General features: G+C 35.0%; 1 protein-coding gene across 3 annotated transcripts in view; it reads right to left on the bottom strand.

Moving 5' to 3' along the window:
• Arhgap15 (Rho GTPase activating protein 15) overlaps window positions 1–21,133 on the bottom strand; it is a 586,717-nt gene that overhangs the window by 182,296 nt on the left and 383,288 nt on the right. For all 3 annotated transcript variants that reach the window (XM_074070670.1, XM_074070671.1, XM_074070672.1), the window contains one exon: window positions 19,724–19,801. In XM_074070670.1, coding sequence (XP_073926771.1) covers window positions 19,724–19,801 — 78 coding nt within the window. The remainder of the gene's footprint in view (window positions 1–19,723; window positions 19,802–21,133) is intronic.

Below are 21,133 nucleotides of genomic sequence, written 5' to 3'. Positions count from 1 at the left end.
GTTTTTGGAGCTATAAAATTTTGCTCTCCCAGAGAGTCTGCAAATGTGAAGTTGGGACAACCAATGTTGCATTTAATCCGCATTCTTTTTTTGCAATAACTCTTTTAAGACCCATTGACTCTCATTTTTGCACTAATCCCTTTGCCAGGTAGTAGAGGCAAAGGTAAGGAGCAATATTTGCCCTTGAGGAGCTTAGGTTCTTAAACTGAGAAGGTAGGGACAGGGAAATAAATAAGCAAATGTCTATACGATACTAAGTTCTATGGCAAAAGCGTGGATAAGATGGGGGAAGACCTGAGGAGAAAGGGATAGGTAACCTCTGCTTGTTGGGTGATAGTTTCAGAGAAAGACAAAGAATAGGTTTGCAGGAGTATGTGGGGCTCTAGGGTGGCAATGTATTCCAGAATGGGACTGGAGTGTCCCTGGCGTAACTAGGCACAGCATTCATAGCAAGTTACTGATTTGACACAATGAGACCAGCCCTATGTAAAGTGAACCCACAGGAAATTGTACCTTTTCTAACCTTTTCAGCACATGGGGATAGAAATCACCTGACTCCTGCATCTTTTGCCTTGTAGAATTAATTAATCAGTTAAGTATACTTGAAGACACAGACTCTGTTCAAGCATTCCTGTGTTTGAATCTGATACCAATTCCATCCCCTCAATCAACTTACTTATCTTACTATTCCCCATTCCTTCATCTAAAGATGGGAATGAGAATGGTCATAGAGATGGAAACAAACACTCCATTTTGTACCTGCAATAGTTACATTTTCTTGTAGAAGCATAAGCTTCATGTTAGCCATGAGTTGAAAATAACTGGATGTGGCCAGCTTCTGGAGAACACGATGAACTCTGGAGGAATTTACCTGGCTTGGGACTTACAGATACAGGAAATCTTTAGTTAAGTTTTGTCTTTTCATTTTCTATTTAATTGCAGTGGCATAAATCTCTGAAAGAATTGGCACATTGAATACTCGGAATTAAGATAACTCCTTTCACCTACCTATTGTTAGGCCCCTAATTAAGTCACCACTAAATAAATATGAAGTAGAAATAAATTCCTTGAGTTTTTCTCTAATTTTAGAATATTCCATAAGCCTGGTCTGCTGGGCTTGTGTTCACATCATTGAAAATTTAGACAGGATTAGAAATACAAATAATTTTCTCCAACTCCCAGTGTTCTTTCTTACTAGAGCAATGTTATTCCAGTAGTGGTAATGGATACAAAGCTCACTTAAAAGTGTACTTTCAACATTTCTATTTATAGGTAATCAAGCTTCATCTTCTACTCAAGCATTTGCACATCAACTATGTCCTCTTGAGATAAAAGCTGAATGATTTATTCCATGTGGGCATATCATTCTCTTGGCTTCATTGTCCTTGAGATCAGGAGCACATCTTTCTGGTAATGCTGACATGTATTAAGGAGACAATTTGTACCCACAAAATACAGAGCACCCAACTGCCCCACACAGGGACTGGGAGTGCTAAGTCCTAACACAACAAACTAAATACCGATAATGTTTACTGGGTTTTCTCAATCAGAGAAAACTTGCAAATTTATGTTTGAATTAGTTTCCCATTCAATAGCAAATATTAACCGAAACTTTATATCCTCTGATTTTACTATCCCTACGAAGTCAATGTACTTAGATGCCCCCTACTGCTTTTAAATGATCTCTTAAATATTCAAATTATATAATTATGCCCAATTATGCAATATATTGTATTTGAATACAAAATAATAATATAGTTTTGGCATCATTGTAATCTTATAGCATTTGCCTTATTATACTATGGCATTTTGAGTATTTCTGATCAAACAGTATAAAAGGAACAAGTTTTGTCTACTGAGCATCTTAAAACCCACTTTAAAGAGATTTACTATCAATGCACATTTTCTGTTCAGCCAGAAAAAATAAGAACTTTGTAGTGTGTGTTATGAATTGTTAAATATTAATACTATTTAAAGTTAATGGTATGCCAAAGAAAATGGCTGATAAAACATTATACAATTAAATGCCTATCATATTAGCTCATCTATTAACAAAATAAAATAGATTCAAACAGAAGAGTTCTGATTTGTAGTTTTTTAGCAAAGGTTGCCCATGTGTAAAAGCTAAATTATTTATTCAATTTTTAAGCAGCTGGATACATAAGTTTGTAATTATTTCCATTATATTTTAATGTTTTGTCAAGTGCCCCTGATACAACAAAAACAGTAAATAGTTTTCTCTTCTTGGATGAAGGTATATTTTTCTGCACAGATGCCAATAACAATGACCCAAAACTTTGACCAAAAAAATGACCCTCTTTTGTGTCCAGTCAATCAGTTGGGATTTCTGGATAATCTGGAAGTCACCAAAGATATCAACACTCCTCTGACAGTCTTTGCTATCATGCCTTAACCAGACTTTCAGCTACATAATTCTCCATCATTATTCTGACCTTCTCAATATTTACCTTTGTCTGTCCAAGGTTATGTCTTTCCTATTTCATATTCTATGTTTAATTATGCCTATTTTGGTACATAGATGCTTGCATGCTCTCATATGTTTGGCATAAACCATTGTTTTTTCTTTTCTTTTCAGTGTTAGTTACCTAACAGATCTTGAAATCATGGAGGTTTTGCTCCTAAAACATTTCAAAGGTTATACACTAATCAAATGCTCAGGACATGTGAGGGTCCACACTTGTGCCTGAGCAAACTAACCAACTTAACTTGGACATAATTACCTCTTTCCTGAACAAATCAATTACCGCAAGGTTTGTGCATCTCATCTCCCAAAGCAATTATTGCATGTTTAAAAAAAACTCCCAAACCCTGCAAAATTAATTTACCTAGTGAGTTTTAAGCATGCCTGCAAGTAAGATAATTGCTTGAGCGATGCCTAATATCTCTTCCACACACTGATCCCTACAATATGGCATTTATTGTCTTAACTGTAAAATTGCTTACTAATTGTGGAGAGCATAACTTCCTACATAGGGCACCAAGTTTCCTCCAGAGGGTATCCTCTTCCTGCTGCGGCCATTTATGTACCCTGGATGGACCTGCACCTCTACCTCTAAGTGTGGGGAATGTCAAGTTGGTCTAAGACAATCAACTTCTTAGTCATGCTGGTTCATTCAGGGATTGGTTAATGACCACATTTTGATTAATAATAGTCAGATGTATTGGGAAAAGAGATTATTAATGGACTAGAAGCGGGGATTGAGTGGACTCAGAGCTGTTGGTGGTCATTCTGTCACCATGTGAAGCCTGAGAATGAAGCTAACACAGAAGTGAACAGAGCTGAGAGATCAAGAAAGATTGGGCTCTGATCACACTATTTAGACTGTAGCATTTGAAGCTGGCTATTTTCTAGTTATAAAAACAAACAAAAAAAGAATTCTTTTTCTTTAAGGCAATTTGGATTTATTTTCTGTCCCTTGAAATCAAAATAGTCCTAAGTGATTTACTTATATGTTTTATTTACTACTTTGTTTCCATATTAGTACTAAGTTTTTTTAGCTATAGAATTCTCATATATTGAGAGGTCAAATATGTAAATAAGCTAAAAAGTCAGAATTTTATTGTAGTACTCATTTAAGGGAACTACATTTAGGTTGGTAGAAAGAATAGGCTAAGAGGATGTTGAAAGTCAATTGAGATCTGCAACAGATGATGGGTTTCAACTATTTTTACCCAGGGTCTGTCTGAAAAGTTGTTTTAATGAAAATGAACCTCCTTTAGCGTGAGCCCAAAGTGAAAGTAAAGTAGGAAGACTTCTTTTTGGCATTATCATTTTTGTTTTTCTCTATTTTAGATGATTTTACTTTATCTTCCCATCAGGAAGGCTAGTTCTAGTCCTAGTTTGATGACAAATTTATGGTCAGAAAGATGGCACTTATGGTTGTCAACTAAAGTCATTAAGTGGGCTGGGACACTTATTAGTTTACATAATGAGTGAGAGTTAACCAAAAATGCTACAGTTATATCTTATGTCAAAAGAAGAGTTTAGTTAGTAGGTAAAACAGGTTGGATCTTGTAAAGTGGTTAAGTAAAATGTGACTTTTCATCCAGTTTATTGTTAGAGTTAAGATATTTTATTTTGCCGATAAGCTTTCAGGATTTCTGAGTTTTTCATTTTTTATCATAAATGCTCCTCTCTTTTGACTCTTCCAAAATTTTCTGTTCTTTGTTGGGTTGCCTTGAAGGTTCACTAGGTTGTATGCTAGCCTGCCTGATAAATAGATATATATCCATGATATTTCCATAATGTGTAAGCCTCACATAGCATTTGTATTATAAGAGTAAATTTTCCTTAATCCAACACCTTGACATAGAGACAAAGTATGAAGCATGCATACTGAGGCTCTTAAATTTTTTTACAGGTCCATGACATATATCATTAATGGATCATAGAACTCTCCCTCATTTATTTAGGACAATGCTTCAGTACCCTTCTTCACCATCATCTAATCAGTTACTAATAATCTTTTATAGTTAGTATAAAAGGTGAAATTATTTGCTTTTCCTACCTTAGCCAGATAAATTGATTTTTTAATTGTGTCAGGTCCAGCACAGTGAAATGCTGGTGGCAAATTATTTTGTAAAGAATTCCCTTCAGGGGCATGTAATCATCCACCTACACTGCCACCATATCAGGTTAGTCCACAAGTATTTTAAATGCAGTAAAATAAGACACAGAGGTTTGAGTGTTACTGAACAGCGCTTTTTATAATGTCATTTGAATACGGATATATTCAGTGACCTAAGTGAGTTTATCTTCCACCTCCTCCAGTTTAGGTTATTTATAAAAATAATTCAGGGCACTTCTTTATCAGAACAACACATTGCATCTAGAGAAGGCTAAATCGAGTACTCCAGTCTCTGCTTTCTTTTCCTTCCCTCTTGCCCCCAGAATGAAACTATTCATATGGAAAGCAAAATACAAGCACTATTAGAATGGTATCATCTCTTATTTACTTCACAAAACAGAATACAATATGGGTTGCTGTGAAATACAAATGAACTGTAATCCTCATCAGGTTTGGAAATAATGGATTCAGGCTAACATTTCCAGAAGAAATATGAAGGCAGTATTCTAAATTTCCTATTCTTTCCCAAATGAGTTTGCACAAAATGTGTCGCTAAGAAGAGTAATGTGCCCATCACATAGCGAAATTTCCCACTTGCAAAATGAAAATGAAAAGTCTGCACTTTAGGATGGCATATTTAAACACATGCACCATGCTGTTGTTACAGTAGGGAAAAGAAAGCTCCCCCTACTGGAGCATAAAAAACCCTCCTCTCTTTCCTGCACCCCATGGCTCCATCATATGCAGGAAGGCACAGAAACATATAGTCTTCCCATTATCCCTCACAGAATCCTGGTTCTGTCATCAAACATTACATTTTCCTCATTTCAGTTAATTAAAGGACTAGCTAGACATTTCGTTATTGCATCAGTCTCAGCTCTGCCTAGTTGAAATGGGGCATGTAAAGGTCTTAGTCCTAAAGACATTTTCACCCAAGAAAATGGTTGTAAAATCCATGGCTCCGATAGAGAAATTTGAAAAAGAAATAAAAATAACGTTTGAAAGCTATGCATGGGTATGTTGGTGAATGGCTTTTACACCACAGAAGCACCTACACATATAGGGAAAGTGAAACTCAGCATGTAAGAATTCTCAATAAAGAACTATAGACTATAAAGATGTGTGTGTGTTTATGTGTATATATATTTGTAGGAATGAAGAGTCATGTGATTACTGAGTTGGTATTAATCATGGACATTAGCATTTTTTTGCAAATCTGTAGACATGTGAAACTCAATACATATCTATTTTACTCTGCGCGATAATGTAAATACAGAACTTTAGAGGCATAGCCAAACTAAAGGTAAAAATAAAATTTCCATGATAATATACAGAGATGACATGTTTTATCAATAGAGCAAAGGTCCTCTTATTCAGAAAAGTTGTCTAATGAAAATTTTCTTGAAAGAATTTCTAAGCTTTCATAGTACTTGTATAGATTTAAAAAAAAATCTTCAGTTAAGTTTAAGACTTTTCTACCAATTCTAGCAGGATGCAGTCATTTCCAAGGAGTATATTGACTATGTTCCTGGTTTTAGTGATCCTGACTGAGACAGTGTGGAGACATTTCCTACTCATCATAATCGGGCAGCCATTACCAGTATGGCTTATCATTTTCAAGACAAGTCTCAGTTGCATTCCTTTTCTCTTTTGAAATAAAACCTGGGGATTGTGGCTCCTTCAAATCACCAAATACATCAGAAACTCTATCATTCTTTTCCTCAAACGGCCTCCTTCCAAAGCAGCTTTAGACTCTGCTATGAAGTCAGTCTCTGGACTTCAGGCATTTCAGTGTTGTTAGCTAAGGCTCCCACTTAGAAATGTGAGGTGTTTGACACACACTGTTTTGTAAAACACCCTGCTTAGATTTTTGACCAGATGACTCCTAACTGGAAGGGGCAGGGGAGGTTGAGGGTGTTTGTGTTTGTGGCTGTGGAGGTAGAGGTCAATCACAGAAGATATTATTTGCCTCTTTTCTTGTTTCCTTCAATGGGTTCAAATGCAAATTTTTTTCAGATATAGGTGTTTTGTTATGGCCACATAGTCTAGAAAACACCCTTGGCTAGAATCTTTATGGTTTACTTGCATTTTCAAGAAAGTAATATAGACACTTACTAAAAGTAATCCATATTTTTCTCATTTCAATTCTGATATTAGACATACAATATATGGTGCAACTTTTTCTAGAAATAGACAAAATACGATTATAATCTATAGTGTATGGGAGAAATACAGATTTGTCACTTGTTTCCAACAACTAGAACTGGGTTACCTTTTATAAAGAAAGTGCACCTCTAAACCACTATGCTAGGTATGTTGGAACTCATAAAATTTCCAATTACTGCTTCAAAATTTATTGTGCACATATGGAAAATAATACTTGTAAAACAGAAAGGGGTTTGTGCCTTGTGCTGTCAATACTGTGAGGGATGGGGTGATTATAAAGCAAATTAACAATACTTTTAAATGTGCATTCACTTATCTTTCCAATTAAATCCTTGTTAAACAACTGCACAGACAGTAATGGGGCTTCTGCAAAGCACTGATCAAGACAGTTTTATTGTAATTTTTACTCTGTAACAATTAATCAAGTAGGCATTTTCTTTATTATTAAATTATTTAGTTAATAAATACTCTCAATTGGCTAACATATTTGTAGTTTACATGTTATTTTTGATTTTCATACAGTGGAACATATTTGGGAGTCCTTCCATTTTCTAGCAGAGGGACCATTAAGCGATCTGATTTTATAAATTTCTTTTCTCCAGAAGAATAACTGTGAACAAGAAAAGTCCTTGAAACTTTAAGCCATTTAAAAACCTTATTTCAACCATTTTATTTTGTAAACACATTGCTTTCAGCAGATAAGAAATGTGAAGTTTTGCTTTAAGGCATCTTTCTGTTGGAGTATGCATTAAAATTAGCATTTGAAAATTTCATTAATAGCAGTTACAGACTTTTGTGTCATGAAGCTGCATTGTAGTTAGCATTTCCTTTTCTTATCCCAGTGAAATGAAAAATACTTGAACATTGTTTCTTCCATAAAAACACAAGGTGATATAAATGAAGGAACTGATATAAAGATATCTGGAAGTATTTTTTTCTATTTTTGAATTTTCATTTTTATAATTTGGAGATTTGAAATTTTCTAGCTAGAATACTTTGCCACTTTTAAAGTGCTTTATTAGATTTTCTGTGTGGCCTTTTGCATTTTGATTTTGTAGCCTGTTACTTTCAATTAGGAGGTATTCTTAGATTACTAGATTAGTAGTGAGTATGATGCTATCAGAAATTACATTTAGATTTAGGATTCAAGAGAGTTATATTGATTAAGAAGCAAAAATAAATAAACATGAGCAACAAAAATTTAGGGGATGTTAGAAACAAAAAAATTCAAGTAAGATGGCTTTATAGTTGTTGAAATGGTTTAATTTGAAATGTGTCAATATTATCTGTAAAATTTACCTATTTAAAAGCCTTAAATTCTCACTATTGACCTGATAACATATGCAGCTCTTACCATATGTTTCCCAGGAGTAATAGAGTACATGTCCTAAAATATTTGGACAAACAGATTATCACCTTGGAAAGTTTGAAAATTGAGCAGAGGATAAGGGAACAGGGAAAGGACAGAAGGGAAAAGATAATTTGGTGCATGTGTGTGAGGATAGGGATAAATCAACTCCTTAAAACTCAGTGTCTTGCAAGTATCAGGGATGAAGGCAATGGTGACCAGAAGCTCCAAAAGCACACCTGACCCCTTATGCTTTGGGTATGGTTGACCCTGGTTTAAAGTCAGATATGTCTCTGAAAATAGAAATGGAATGTTGAGGTTTTGGTAAGCAGAAATAAGAGGACCTAGCAAGCACTATATTGAGAACTTACAAAGAATATGGCACATGATAGGCATAATAGGGAACCTGCAAGTAACGGTGAGTAAAGGGATACGATGTAAAATAGACTAATTCCAGCACTTATCCACAGGTACAAAATGCTGTGGTAACACAATGAAAGAATAAGCTAATTCCTATTGGGATTTATCCCAGGAACCATGAGATTTGTGTTAAGGAGATGAGTCAGCAAAACTAATGATAGTGAGACTCTTGCTCTGAAGGATACATCTGCTGTTCCACTGGGACCTATCCAATAGTAATAATATGAATACAGCCCAAAAGGCTGATAGCACATTGGATTCCAGTATCTTGAGCACAAAAATCTAAGTGAACTGCTTACAGTTGCCAGAACATGAAAGAATACTAAAAGGAAAGCAGAAAGAAGCACTCACTCAGGAAGAATGTAGCAGGGCGTGATGAGACCACACAAAGACAATCTGGAGAAGCATAAAAGATGGGAAGATGGTGACACAGCAAGAAAGACAGATGCCACCAATCCTTGCTGCTATTTAAGGAGAAGAAGGGTGCAGAACTTGGGAAGTCTGCAGATCCTGGTATTTTCTCATTATTTTATGCCAATATTCTTAGCCAGTAGATTGGAACACCCAACATGGAGGTTCCATTTGATTGGGAATGTCACTTGTTCCGTTCATTGATGTATTTCCAATATCTCACATAATGCCTTGCAGCTAATAAGAGCTATTTATCTGTGTGTCAGAAGAATGATGTAAAATCAAGATCTTATTTTGCAGAGCTCGCCCCTTAGCTCCATATAAATCTAGGTGTTCTGGGATCCCAGAGAGGAGGAAAACAGAGATTACTGGACACCTCTTCTTCAGGGGTCCATCAATTTGAAATGTTAAAAGAGGATGGATTTTGATGTCTGTGTGACTTCAAGTCATTCAGATCTTAGTTTGGATCCTGGTTCAGCCCCAGCATTTTGCAAACTTTGGACACTTCAGGGTATGTATGAAAAATGACTTCCTGTCTCTAAAACTGCTAGTTTCTTTTTTCAGAAACAGCTTTGAGGAGATGAGAATACTTTTTTCCTATAGCAGCAGCGCACACTTTTGTTAGGAAATGTTATTAAAGTACATGGGGCACCTTGGAAGAGAGGTGCTATATAAATATATGTGAGTCATTAAAGCTGTAATTACCAGCAACAAGGATTTCCTGTGTGAAAACAGAAACAAAAGTTAGGGCAATGGGTTAACAAGAGCAATACAGTTTCATTGCTATTTATCTAACTCCAATTTTCTTTCTAACTAGTCATTCCCAACATTTTGGAGGGCCAGGATGGCAAGCCAAGTCATGCCACTGCTTCAGATATCATGCCTGATGTGTTTAATTGCTACTAACATGATGTGTTGAGTGATGGTCAGTTATCTCTCCTCAAGCTTTGTTTTAAGGAGACAGAGAATAGGGATATAAGATTCTTCATTTCTGTCCCAGGATTCTTTTATCCACTCTAAACTTAAGTGTTAATTTATAGGCATCTGCAGAGAAAATAGAATGTAAAATTTAGTATGAGGATTTTTTTTCCTGGGAAATACAAAGAATAGAAACTAAGTACAATATGCCAGTGATATCATTTGATATCTAGTTGGTTTGTATTAGAGGTTCATGACTCTCTTATGTATTTTGTAGGAACAAATCTTTATTTAATTCTTACCAGGCATTTTGCTATCTTGGAGATGGAAAGATGAATCAAATTTTTACTACTGATGAACTCAGAGGCAGTTAGAAATTATTCATTAAAAGGACATTTTAATATAGAATTTTTTTCTTTGGGATCCCATAGGCTGGATATTGGGAAAATATAGGATTATAATGCGAATAAGTGTGTTTTGAATCTTTGATGTTAAAAAGAAGAAAATTCTCTGCTCCCTCTCCTACGGTAAATTGAATCCAGCAACCAGGCAATATATTTTTTGCAGTGTTTTAAGTGGATTCATGTTCTGACTTCATTATGTATTAACTTTGTGGCCTTAGAAAAGTTTCTTAAGCTTTCTGAAGTATGGTTTTCTCACGTGAAGAATGTGGATAACCAAATTTAACTTGCTAACTTTTATGAGGATTAGAGATACCTCTTCTAACTTTGAGTATCTACTATATAGGAGATTTTCAAAAAATGCTACCTATTACTAGAGCTGGCATGATTCTGCTATGGTTTTCAATATTATTTACTCTTTAGGTTTTTTTAGCACATTGTTAGGTAAAACATTTTTCCTTTTCATTTATTCCACAATCTACAACATTGGAAAATGTTTTCAGTGATGAAACATATGCCAGTAATATTAATCATACTAATAATTTATATACTACATTCATGGTATTTTTAGTTACATGATGATTCAGCTCATAAACATTAGTGAACATTATTACATTAATCACTAATCCAAGAAAAATTTTCTCCTTGCTAAAAATTGGTTAACGAAAAAGGGGTTGATGGTCTATTTTTGCTTCCCTCAAATTTAAAACTCATATGTTTTATATCTTAGTTAAGTTGTATTTCTACTAGAGCACCAGAACAAGCTTAGCTAGATATCATGTAGGAGGCTCCCAAATCTGGCTGTGAACTTGACTCACCTTGGGAGTTTTTCTTTTGAAATACGTACTTACAGCTCCAACCTGAGGTTTTTTTTACATGGGAGTTTCTGTGAGTGAGCTCCAAAATCTTTATTTTGGGAAAGTTCCACCAAATGATTTTTGTGACACACTCAACATGTTCCTCAATTACTTCACCTTCCTTGAGTTCATCTTTGTGTATCACCTCCCCTAGGGCATGGGTGGGAACTGTCGCTTGATTCTAACCAACAGAATGTAGCAAAGGCAATGGAATGTGACCTTCATGATTACGTTACACAGAATTATAATTGCTGCTTTGCTATTAATCTCTCTCCCTCCCTTGCTTCTTTGATGATGACCAAGCTGTCATGCCATGAGATGGCCTCTGGAAAGGTCTGTAAAGACTCTGGCTAGCAGCCAGTGATAGGCTGAAACCTCCATTCCAACAACTCAGAAGAAATTCCATCTTGCCAACAACCATATGAACTTGTCCCCAGGTAAGCCACCAGATGACAACCCACTCCTGGCTGACATCATGATTACAGCTTTGCAGAGGATTCCACTCAGCTGTGCCCAGACTTCTGACCCACAGAAACTGTGAAAAAATAATCTGTATTGCTTTAAGGAGCTAAGTTGGCAGTGATATTGCCAGCCAGTAGATAATCAATACAATTTTGATATGCTGTCAGGATTGGGAACCAGTGCTATAGAGCATAGTTAAAGCAGAAGGAAGCTTGGTGTATTTTCCCAAGAATCTTTTAATAACTTCTCGTTAATTTTGATGGTGACGATGATGATGGAATTTTATAAATATCCTAGGAAGTTTTCTTGGGGATCAGCAATTTTATAACTGAATGATTTAATTTCTGGATGCAGTGGCTAAATTTACATGGAAAAGTCAGAACTGAATTAGGAACTAAAATTTCAGTAGACTTTACTAACCCTCTCCAACAAAAACTTACTGACAAAAGGAAATTAAGCTTCTCTTTTGTGCCCAGGAATCCAGAAGTCCTGTGAATTTTGACTAGTAATGACATCAATCTTTGTTTTTTTATTTTTTATTTTTTTTATTGTTTTATTATTTATATGGGCATACAAGGCTTGGGTCATTTCTCTCCCCTGCCCCCACCCCCTCCCTTACCACCCACTCCACCCCTTCCCTCTCCCCCCACCCCCTCAATACCCAGCAGAAACTATTTTGCCCTTATCTCTAATTTTGTTGAAGAGAGAGTATAAGCAATAATAGGAAGGAACAAGTGTTTTTGCTGGTTGAGATAAGGATAACTATACAGGGAGTTGACTCACATTAATTTCCTGTGTGTGTGTGTTACCTTCTAGGTTAATTCTTTTTGATCTAACCTGTTCTCTAGTTCCTGGTCTCCTTTTCCTATTGGCCTCAGTTGCTTTTAAGGTATCTGCTTTAGTTTCTCTGCATTAAGGGCAACAAATGCTAGCTAATTTTTTAGGTGTCTTACCTATCCTCACCCTTCCCTTGTGTGCTCTCACTTTTATCATGTGCTCAAAGTCCAATCCCCTTGTTGTGTTTGCCCTTGATCTAATGACATCAATCTTTGGATAGCAATGAATCTGTCTCCAAATTTTTTCTGTTTATTTTTGTTTCCTTAAGAAAAGAATCTTATTATCATCAAAGAAAATTTAATCATATGGAAGGCAAAAGCATATTTGATTATTAATTATTAGTAGTATTATGTTATTACTAAGAAAACTAAGTAATGATATTATTTCATCTAACTTCTGGTCATCTTAATTGAAGTAAATAGTATCACTTGACTTACACAGTTTTTAAATTCCTTTCATTTTCATTATTATTACCATTTTAGAAATTAAGAGTCTGAGAGTCAAAGAGATTAAAGTATATTTTAGTAGATTCAGGCAGACCCTTCGATTCTTATTCACTGTTCTTTCCCCACTTGATAGTCTCTGCCATTAATTGTTTCAAATACAAAATTAAGTCAGCTTCTTATTGTTTGTTTTGTAATGAATTATAAAATATAATTCACAAGAAATGCATGGGATAATTTTGTTTTACAATTTGTGTATCTTCGAAACTGAAAGGGCTCATAAACTTGCTATTAGTATATAGGGTAAAATTTAAAAATTGGAAACCATGAAAGTGTGTGTGCATGTATGAACACAGAAAGCTTATTGTCTTGACCTCTGTGTCAGGATTATTTATTAATGCCAATACATTTTCTTAAGCAGCTAGAAAGCAATACAGGTTTCACCATCAGTACACTTCGAGCTTCTGACTCAATGTAGTTGAAAAATAAGGTCTAAGAAAGTTTCCAAAGCCCTGAATGATGTTAAATCTGGCCTTTTTTATGATCTAGTGATCTTTTCAGCTTTAATGGGAAAAATAAATCATTGTTAAAAGATAATCTTGTCACATGGAAGCCAAAAAAGGTGCAATATCAATGCTTTGACTTACAAAAAAATAAAAAGTATCTGCCCTGAAGAATGGGATAAAGCAAATAACATAGTTTGTTTTGTTGTTGCTGTGGTTGGTGGTAAGAAAGAAGTAGGCTTAAGGAAATACTAATTTTAAAAATAATAAGAGAGCAATATAAACTCACTTAATAGAAAAATGAATGGACTTGATACAAGGGCTGTTTTATAAGAACAGAACTAGAAGTTTTGAAATCCTTTTCCAAATCTTTTTCTGTTTCTTCCAATTGCTTATTTCATGATGAAACTGCCAATTATTCACATTCATTCTCACTTTCCTTTTCTTTTATTCAATTTTGATGCTGCAAATAATACAAAAAGCACAGAGATAGCTACTAAAGTTAACACTTTGCTTTAAGGTACAAATCTATACAAAAGTAGTAGCTGGTAACACAAAAATTGTTTCCCTAGTAGTGTGTTTTTAATGGACTTTTGTTCTTAGCATGTTCAATATAAGCAAATCCATCCCTTTGAGCCAATATCTATTGTGTATTATTATGATAATAAAATCTGTGTGGATAAAGATGGGCAAAGTACAGATTATAAATTAATTAAAAATGCTTTCACTTAAAACAACAAAAATATACATGCACGTGAACACACATACACACACACACACACACACACGCGATTCTTGGACAAATAGATTTATATTCTTTATATATTTTGTTCTTCCTGGTGTGAAAAGTGAAGGAGAATGTCCCTAAGACTTTTCCTTTAAATTTTGTTTCTATCTATGAAAAACACATCTAAAATCTGGTAAGAAATAATTTCTTCCTGTTTCAGGCAAACAGTTACAGGGACTATTTCTTACTGTGTACTAAGAAACACCAGTCTGGAAAATTCCCAGTCAGTTCTTCCTGCAGTGTGTCATAGTTCTCCCGTTGGCTCACGGTCTTGGGAAGCTTCATAGATGGTATTTTCCAAAAAGGATGCCAATCTCTTGTCTTTTTTTTTTAAAGGGTGAAACAGGATGTTTAAATAATACCAAAGAGTCTGAACTGAATTTGGAGTGTGGGCAATAAGCCTAGATGGCAGCAGAAACTGAGTGCTGATGTCGGGAGGAGGGAGAATTTGCCTGGTGGGATTTTCAAGATCCACTGTCAAAAGTTCTCAAGACAGTTATGCAGCATCTCCCTTGATGAAGTCTGTCCTTTGCAAAAGTATCCCCCTTCCATGCTAGAAAACCATCAGGAGGTCACAGAGCAATTCTGAAGAATCAACGCAATGACACAGGCTGATGACAGGTTGACATCTGAGGTCATGGACCAGTTTTCTTTGGGGGATGCACACATACAGCAGAAGAGTTGCATCAGCAAAATGTCATTGGAAGCTGTCACCAAATTCAACAAACAAGGCAGAGCACTGCTCACTAATGTACCAACAGCTCTAGTAAATCAAGAATCCTCAATGCCTTTCCTCAAGGCATTGTGTTAAAGTAGTTTCCAGGTCCAAACATAGACACATGAAGCCCTACAGAGAATGGCAGTGTTTCTTCTTAACTGTGATGTTTGGCATTTTCCCAAGTATCTCTCTCTCTTTGAACAATTTTTGCCAAACTGTATGGTAGTACTTATCACTTATCAATATTGAGAAGCAGGATGGAAACAGAAAGTTACCAACAAGTGTGTATAGCATGAAAATGTTAATCTCTGCTTTTATAAGGATGTAGTCAAGAACTAATGAATGGGAAATACAGAATCATGGCACTGGTTTCAGCATAGGCTCTGAGTCAGAAAGATCTGAGATCTAGCATTAGCTTCCTCAATTAAATGTTGTATTACCATAGGACATCATTTAAAATCTGAGCCTCAGTTTCCTCATTTTAAAATGGGAATAATAATTGCACTGATAACTGTGAGGTTGAAGAAATGATTAAATTAAATTATATATGTAAGGCAATCAGTAGAGTGACACAAAATAAATTATGGAAATGTTAGCTACTTTTATAATAAAAAATAATAATTATTATCATTACTAGTTTTAATTAAGAAATGCTTTTCAAAAGTGATCACTTTGAATTTAACTTGTATGTTATCTGATCTGGAAGTATAATAAGGGTATCTAATTCCTTCTGATTTAGTGAGTCAAATAGAAAACCAAAACAAATTGAATCATTCAACTGATGTATTTAGAATTGCTGATGATTATAGCATTCAAGAAAGTTAGTGAAACACGTAAATTGCAATTCAACTGTTCTTGAAAATCTTCAAAATCTGTTTTTATTTTTCTGGTCTAATACTGAGTAGGACTTATTCATTTAAAAAATGTATATTTAGAGCCTCTTTAAAAAGAAACATTGTGTAAGGTGAACACTGAGGAGATAAAAGGTGTTAATACAAGTAGGAGATGCCAAACTCATTTATATTTCATCTTAGACTACAAAAAATATGCATTACATTTACATAGCACTATACGCTTTTCATGGAATTGTCACTGCATCACCACTTCACACACACACACACACACACACACACACACACACACACACAGACACAGCCACATGTATGTTCGTTCCCACCCTTGATTGTTTTCTTTGTTAGTTCTATTGGTAGAGTACTAATGTGGAAGAAGGAGAAGGTATGGTATTAGTAACAGGGGTAAGGAACCAATCCACAAAATTCATCCAAAGGATAATCTGATTAGTAAGCTTTGAAAGGGTATACACATTTCATTTATCATCTAATTCAAAAAACTCCTCAACACAACTTGAACAAAGTCACCGGTTTCAAAGGTCCTAATGCAGCATAATTTGTGTTGAATGTGTTGCATTCTGACAGTGCTATAACACAGGGAGACAGTTTACTGACAATTCTGTGCTACCAGATACCAATTCAGGCCTCTGTCCAGCTTTACATTGTCAACTTTCATGGAAACATGAGCAGTTACATAGCCTCAAAGGACGCAGAAGTTTGGATTGCAAAAGATGAGATGGACAGATTTCATATTTTCTTTGCAGATTTTTTGCCTTTTCAAAATGCTGAGCATAATTTTTTAAGGCAGGAAATGCATCTAGTGTTTGTTTCTAGGATGGCTTCTGTTTTGCGATTTCTTCTTTGTAGAAGAAATGTGTTTCCCAGCTGTCTAGAATCCCAATCAGGATATGGTTTCAGCATGAAATATATTACAAGAATGATTTTAGCTGGTTATAAACAGTATTGAAAATGAGGCTGGGGCTATTTAATCCAATTTTTACCCACAGAAAGGGCACTGGTTCAGTCCAATGGGACCAATATGAATAAATGAGGTAAACTTTAGTTTTGTGTTTTTCCCTGGAAGGAAAGAAATTCTGAAAGACAAAAGTTCACATTAGTCAACAAGCAGAGCAGTTACAGATTCTCAGTTATAGAGAGCCTCAGAAACAAGAATCATGGGGCAACTGTCCCAAAAGACAACAGTCAATGCTTAACAGTGTGGTTCCACCTTAGTAGAATTGAAGGAGTGAGAGTTTAAAGCTTACAGTTCCAACACTTCTCCTACCTGCCGCACACACATGTGCACACACAGACTTGCACATTGTTTAACAAATATTAATTAAGAACTCCCCCATACAAAAGCCCCAAATCTAATATTGGTTAATGAGGAAAAAATATAAGCGCAATTCAAGTCCTACTTTTTACAGAAATATGTGGAAGAGACAGATATTTCAACCAATATTTTATTTTCTGACACTAGGACTTAAATTTCAGTGTTTCTGAAATAGAGTTACTGAATACATTTGATTGTATTGTCTCCAAAAGATGGCATTAACCTTATGGATCTGTAATAGATGGAAATTAGATCTGAATATACTACTCTAAATTCAACTCCCCAGTGTAAAGGGAACATAGAAAAGAAAGAAGACCAGAAAATACTTATGGGTCTTGAACAATAAGAAAAAATCTACCAGGAAGGAAGCTTGTGTATGTGGGTTAAAAAGGAAAATATAAGACGATATTGAAAGTAAAGGGAAAGAGTATGAAATGCAGCCGTATGCCAACATGGGAGTACAGATTAAGAATGTCTCATGAAAGGACTGAGGATGCATATCTCAGGCCCTGGTTTTGAAGCTAAGTGCTGCCAAGAAAATTAATATAAAGGTAATTCAGAGGATCTGGCACTAGCTAGAAGTTATGTGGGAAGCTAGATTATGAGGACTTTGTAAATTCTTCTGAGATACCATTGAGTGTTTTAAAGTGCAAGGAAATCTAATATGAATCTGTTACATTGCTAAAGGAATATCATATATATTACTTAAATGTAATTCTCAAAAATGTTCTCAAAGCACCCCATACCAACCAGTGTTTTTGCTGAAAAAGCAGAGCCATAAAGGGATCCAGTAGGATGCCAGGGACATAAAGAAAGTCTGGGATCTCGCCTATTTTTCTGCTTATAAAATTTATAAGTTGTCCATAGCACTGCCCCGAGATATTTTAGGCCTCTCACTTTGCATGTCCTAATTTTATTTTCTAATTAACATATATATTTTTTTATTTTTGGCAGTCCTGGGAATTGAACTCACAGTCACACCTGCTAGGAAAGTCCTCCGTTCCGTTCCTTCAGCCACAATTCTAATCCCAGCCCTTTCTACTTTAGGTTTTTTTTCAAGATAGGATTTCTTCCTTTTGCCCAGATTAGCCTTGAACCATGATCCTCCTACCTCTGCTTCCCAAGTAGCTGTGATTAAAGACATAGTCCTTTAATTAATAAAAAATTTATAGAGTAGTTTTAGGTTTACGGGAAAATTGAGCAGAAAGGATAAAGGATTACCATATATCACTTACCCTTCCAACAATTTTTCCTAGTATTTGTAAGGTAACCTTGTTAAAACTGATGTGGCCATATTGATATGACATTATTAACTAATATCCATAGATTATATTAGCATTTCCTTTTGTGTTGCATATTCTACAAATTTCAGCAAATGAAATGTATAATTTTGATATTGTGACATGCCCATAATTACAGTATTATACAGAATTGTTCAACTGCCCTCAAAAATCTGTGTTCATCTACTCATCTCTCCCTCTCTCCTAAATTCCCTGCTCCCATTAGTCTTTTACTGTCTTTATAGTTTAGTCTTTTCTAGAAAGCCATATAATTTACCTTATGTAATCTTTTCACACTCACTTCTGTCATTCGACAGCATGCATTTAAAACGTCCTCCAAGTCTTCACATGGTTTGATAGCTCATTTGTTTTTATATCTAAGTAATATTCCATTGTATAGGGTAGGTGGAGAGCTCAAGTGGAAGGGTACATGCCTAGCAAGAGTGAGACCCTGAGTTCAAACCCCAATACCACCAAAAAAAATAATGACATATTCTTTTGGAGGTACTATAATTTGTTTGTCTATTCACCACAGAAGGACATCAAGATTTTACTCTGGGTATGCTGGCAGTGGTGGCGGGGTGATGGCAGTGGTGGTATTGCTGGGGATGAAACCCAGAACATACTTAGACAAACACTGAACCACTGAGCTACATGTTAGCCCTGCCTTTAAGTTTTACCAACTATGAATAAAGCTACTGTAAATATTTATGTGCAGGTTTTTGTGTGGACATAAGTCTTTAACTCACTTGGGCAAATAGAAAGGAGTATATATGCTGCATCATTTGATGAAAATGTTTATTTTCATAAGAAACTGCTGTCTTCTGAAGTCACTATAGTATTCTGCATTTCAGCCTGAAATGAATGAGACTCTCTGCTGCTCTGCATCTGAGCCAGCATCTTATTTTAGGCATTCTCATAGGTGTTAGTAGCATCTCATTGTTTTAATTTGTAGCTCTGATAACACACAAATTTCCTCATCTTAGTTCTTTTTCTTACCCACTGTGTATTTTCCAGCTTCTGTGATTTTGACTCTTAATATTTCCCATCATTCATTCATTCAACATGTATCAAATGTCTACTTTAAGCCAGTAGCCAGAAGCATTTTTCATTGTAGGCTGTTTTTCTTTTTTCTTTTTTATTCTCCTACTAATTTTTAGTTTACCATGTTTTACTCATTCTTTATTTCGCATATATAATTACTTTGCATTTCTCTCTATTCTATTTACCTCTAGGTAAACTGGCTATCTTTTACTTCTCTGGTAATAATTTCTTAATTTCTTCAATTTTCTATTTTTCCCTTCAAAACTTTACCTTTATTCACAGTACACACAATGCAGGATCTGAAATATTGCTACAAATGTAACTACTGAAAAAAATGAAGTGAAGGATCACTTACCTTGGTTGACAATAAATCTTAACTTCTGTATTGTTGCTAGATTGCCACTAACTCGATATATTCCATCAACATCTAAACCTGAAAACAAAAGGGCATATAATTACATTAACTCATAAGAACTGAGATAGTAAAAGAAAAAAATAAATACAGGAAGGAAGACAATAGTACATCAGTAGTGAACATTTCTTCCTAATAGAGAAAACAAATTTCCACATCTTAAACTAAGCAGTCTTCAAAATCTTAATCCCAATAAACTAATCATAACATTCAGTGAGTGTTAATCATAATAAATTGGAACCTAGTTGAACCATAAAAAAAGCACTAGGAAGCAAAGGGATTGCATAGAATATTCACAATTTAATTCCAGGAAAAATATAAGAATCAAACTAGGAAATAAAAGAACCTCAGGCATATGTATGTTATTGCCCATTTTTGGAAAGGTATTTTTTTCCTTCCTTCTTTTCTTTCTGCCTTCCAGTCTCTTTTTATTCCTCCCCTTCTTGTCCCCCTCCTTCCTTGATTCCATCCCATCCCATCCCCTACCATCCCATCCCATCCCATCCCATCCCATTTCTTTCTGCTGCGAGCACTGTAGTATAACATATATTGGTCTGATTATTTGAAATAATACAGTGAAAGCTCAGTTCCAGATGCATAACTAGTTCAATATCTTCTAGTATAATGTAGATAATGTGGCACTCCATTGTGGAGGGGAAAAAAATGAAATCCTTGCCAAAATGGTGATGGTATTTTCAGATTATTTTTAAATTAGTCATCAAAATGACTTATCCTGGCAGAGGATTTGGATAACTATTTGCTTTTGATACATATACTTATAGTATTTATAAGTATATATACTTATGGCCAAGTTTTCAAGAAGACTAAAAACCAAGCAAATATAAAGAGAAATACTTATTCAAGTATATTTCTGTCTCTAAGAAATGCTGGTGATACAGTTTTAGTGTTATGAGTCTGTATTCTTTGAAGTTCTAGGCTTTCATAGAGGCCTGAGTGAGATTTCCAGCCGTACAGTCTTTATCCAGCATTTTCTCTAGTAAGGTGCTGTAAAGACGTTGTTAATCATTGTTATTCACAGCAGTAAGTGTTAAATATATTGGAAGAAATTACTGTCATAGTATAATACACCTTTACAAAGCTCTTTACTGACGTTTATTGAGTACCTTTAATGCTTAACCATTTCTATATTTCTACATATTTTAAATTAGCAATATTTCTGCCATTGTGAAAAACATTTCATCCATAGGTTATGTTAGAAGAACATAACTTCTACCATTGGTATTAATGGCAGAATTTAGAGTAATCATTCACTATAGTTTTCAAGTAATTGGGATAATGGTACTAAAATAGAATCTGTACTAGCCAATGTATTAATTTGTGTGAGTTTGGTAG

The sequence above is a fragment of the Castor canadensis genome, chromosome 4 (genome assembly GCF_047511655.1).
Source record: "Castor canadensis chromosome 4, mCasCan1.hap1v2, whole genome shotgun sequence".
Classification (NCBI taxonomy): domain Eukaryota; kingdom Metazoa; phylum Chordata; class Mammalia; order Rodentia; family Castoridae; genus Castor; species Castor canadensis.
Note: the sequence above shows the minus strand (reverse complement) of the source record. Positions and strands in the feature narration are given on the sequence as shown.